The sequence below is a fragment of the Telopea speciosissima genome, chromosome 4 (assembly GCF_018873765.1).
Source record: "Telopea speciosissima isolate NSW1024214 ecotype Mountain lineage chromosome 4, Tspe_v1, whole genome shotgun sequence".
NCBI lineage: Eukaryota > Viridiplantae > Streptophyta > Magnoliopsida > Proteales > Proteaceae > Telopea > Telopea speciosissima.
Window position 1 is genome coordinate 20212710 of NC_057919.1, and position 3681 is coordinate 20216390.

Consider the following 3681-nt stretch of genomic DNA (forward strand, 5'->3'; position numbering starts at 1 on the left):
GGTGAGAAGGTTGAGTAGTATGCGGAGGGGACAGTTTTGCTTAGCTTGCATTCTACCACTGAACCACACATATCACAACCCAGCAAGCTTCGACACATACAAACATGTGGGGGCATGGCATTAATTGATACAGTCTGTATTTTTTATATTTATTCTGTGATAGAGAAAGAAAAAAGAAAAATATAAATTAAAAATACATTGTTTCTTACATATAGGTCAAGAATAGGAAATATAAAAGCAAGTGTAGAAAAAATGATTTCACAAGGTAAATATTTCAATAAGCTAATCATTAACCTAACAGACAAAACCATTGTATCAAACCTATTTTGGTGTTTAATCCTAGGTCGATTGGGTCAAAACAAAATCAATTCACACACCATTTTGTTTTTTTGTTTGTTTTAAATATCAAATCAAGTATTTAATAGATTTTTGTATCAACCATACAAACATGTAATTTCTTCTGCTCTAGTTCTGTTTCCTCTCGATATGTTTCTCATAGGTTTAATCCTGAGGCTCATATTCTTGTTGTAAGAGCTTCAAATTTGTTTCTTTCTCATGTATGTTGGCTTGTTCCCCTCCCCCTCTCAGCTTACTCCTGTTGTTTTATCTTTTTGATGAAAATTTTTCTATGTGGGTTCTTAAATAATAAATCATAATAGTCTTTTGACTAAAAAATCTAACCATGATTAGATGATGAGGCGGAGAACAAAGTCCAATAAGTTTGGGCTCCAATTTAGCAACTGCATGTTAGTCTTTAAGGGAATGATGAAGGGGTTCCATACGAAGGCTTGAGCCTTGATGGAACCCTATTCCATGTTAACTAGGGTACGCAAAGATCGCCTAAAGTGCACATATGATCCAGGGATATCCTTGAATCTCACATTTATACAAGCAGCGAAAAGGGCATTGAAGGGAGTAATTTGGATCAGGTGAAGTTGCACCCTCAACTCTCCAAGATGATAGCAACGTGGAATGCTTTGCTCCCTTCCAACAAGCAAGCTGCTGAGGAATACTCAGGCGTAGCTTCTTATATTTGCTATAATCTATGGAAGGCTCGCAATGACCTACTTTTCAATGGAAAGGATTGGTCCCCGGTAGAGGTCGTCAGGCAAGCCGAGAATGAGTTCCAGGAGTTCAACTTGATTGCTGGCCCTGCTGCAGGAGATCGCGGGCATCATGACCCTATTAAAAGCACTGAGGAGGCTTCCCACAACCTATGTTGGTCCCCTCCACCTCCAAGTTTCTTTAAGTTGAACTCGGATGCCTCTTTGGTGGGTGACATTGGAGGCCTTGGCTTCGTTCTTTATGATTCGGTCGAGAGGCCAACTATGGCCTTTTCTGAGCCCTCAAGCTTCAATTTGATCTTCCAAGGAGAAGCCTTGGCTTTGAGAGTGGGTCTCTTCTATTCTATTGCAGAGATGATTGATGATATTATTGTCGAGTCGGACAATCTGGATTTGGTGAAGTATTTGACAGACCTGAAGACTCCTCCCCAGGATTCCATCACCTTTGTCCAAGATATCGGATACTTGCCTTCCTTCCCTCACTATTGTTCCTTTAAGTTTGTTCCAAGAGAGATTAACAGCGTCGCTGACTCTTTGGCTCGGAGGGTAGGGTCCATTGGGTGTAGGACCCTTTGACCCATTTCCACTCCATGGCTATCTAATTTATGTAACTCGGATACCATGCACTGATCACGCTTTAATAGATAGACCGGTTTCTACCAAAAAAAAATAAAGCAGTAATCTGGTGATTCAAACTTGACCATGGAAATGACTTAAACACCTCTATGATTAATTCATTAGTTTGGGTTTTCCCATGGTGTAAGAAAAGGTTTTTCTCCATGGAACCAAAGGGGATGTCAAAATTAGCACAAATCATGGCATGAGAATAGTTTAATCTTGTGGTGGCTGCTCTGGGTCAGGTGAAGTTTTTATGTCATGGTCAATCCTGAAATGGTTTAAGGCGCTACAACAGCAATGCCACCCCCTTGAGTTTGGATCATCTATCATACATGTATGTATGATTAGGTGATGACATTTGTCCTTTTGTTTCATCTATCCAAATGTTGCTTACCTTAGGTGTCATTGTTGCATCAAGAAATCGCTCAGCGGTCCTTCGAGTGCCGTAACCTGCAAAAGACCCTGGTGACAAAGGAGAACTGGTGTGATTCCGGCCTAGGACTCTCCGATGTCTAAGTTAGATCTCTCTGAGCAAATAGATGAATAGTAGTATTCAATATGAGTTAAGATGTGTTCAGCCCCCCTGATGGGGCTGTGTACCTTGCCTTTTATAGTAGTGTATAGCGATGTGGAGAGTCCCAGTTGATGTAGAGTATTTGTCGTAGGTGATAAAGTCCCTAAGTAGCAGGGCTCCTCCTTGATAGGTTGTCTTCCCATGAGACGTAATGTCCTTGATAGACTTGGTAGTTGTCTTCCCATAAGAAGTAGTGTCATGGTAGACTTGATATCCTTGGTGGATAGACCTCATCTATGTGGTAGATGAGGTTCTCAGTATATGAGTCCGTTCAAAGTACGTGACTCGATAGGCGGTGGCCTAGAGTCCTTGATGATGCGATCTGTGTCTTGTTGATGGCGGTGATGACTGCCGTGTTTGAGGGAGACTGTGCTCGGGGATGACTTGTTAGGGGAAGCCGTGCCCGGGGTCTTTGTCCAAGGGGTTGGCACCCAAGGAGATCCGTGTCCAAGGGGGTTGGCGCCCAGGTCCGCGCCAAGGGGGTTGGCGCCCAAGGGTGGCCGTGCCCGTGGGTGTTGGTGGATGGTGCCTACAGTTGGTCCTTCATTGGCCCTATTTTGGTTTCCTTTCTTGGTCCGGGACACGTGGTGACCTCTAATTGGTTGGAGTGAATTTGGGTTCATCATTTACCCCCCACTCTCTTGGAACGGAGTGCTCAAGAGAATATCCTCCACCTCATTGTATTAACTAGGGGGTTCCCTACGAATAATTTCTTCTCTAAGGGTGTGCTTGTGAATAACTTGGTGAGGGAGAGGTTATAGGTTCAAACCCCTCCTTCCCCATCTTTTTGTCTCTTTTTTCTTTTTTCCTTCTTTTTGTAGATATATGCCTTTACCTCATCCTATCATTTCACTTTTTGCTTTTCACTTCTCTCTCTCTTTCTGGCTTTTCTCCTTTTTGCTTTTTCTCTTCCACTTTTCACTTGAGCTTTGGATCTGGTGACCACTCATTGTGCCTCCCAAGTGTTTGATCTTTGGCCATAATGAGGGGCATCTTGCTTAGTTTTTAGACATTAGCCTTGCCCTTGGTGACGTTTGCCCATTGCTCAATCGGCTTACACTTGTTGCTGCTTCGACATTCGTTTGCCATCCGCAGTCTGCGCCCGAGGTGGTTGGCTTCTAGTGACGATCCACTCCCAGGCAATTCACGTTCGACGATCTCTGCGATTTGCGCCTAAGGGTTGGCTTCCCGACGGTGATCCACGCCCAGGCGGTTCGGTCCCGACAATCCATGCCTAGGGGTTGGCTTCCAGGCGACGATCCAAGCCCACACGATCTACACCAAGGCGGTCCGCGCCAGATAATTTATGCCCGTAGTCCGCGCCTTGTGGTTGGCATCCATCGATTCGCGCCCAGGTGGTGGGCTTCCATCGATCCGCGTCTGTCCGTGTTTGATGTATATTGCGCTTCTCTTCTTTTCTTCTTT

The 3681-nt window shown here is 44.2% G+C and overlaps 1 protein-coding gene across 1 annotated transcript; it reads left to right on the forward strand.

The window, feature by feature from the left end:
* Window positions 1–956: 956 nt before the first annotated feature.
* LOC122659059 lies at window positions 957–1640 on the forward strand. The gene has a single exon (XM_043854214.1). It carries the CDS (start codon window positions 957–959, stop codon window positions 1638–1640), a length of 684 nt encoding a protein of 227 aa, XP_043710149.1.
* The last annotated feature ends 2041 nt before the right edge of the window (window positions 1641–3681 follow it).

Excerpts from the sequence above, each read along its gene's own strand:
- LOC122659059 (XM_043854214.1), top strand. The coding sequence starts at position 957 with ATGATAGCAACGTGGAATGCTTTGCTCCCTTCCAACAAGCAAGCTGCT.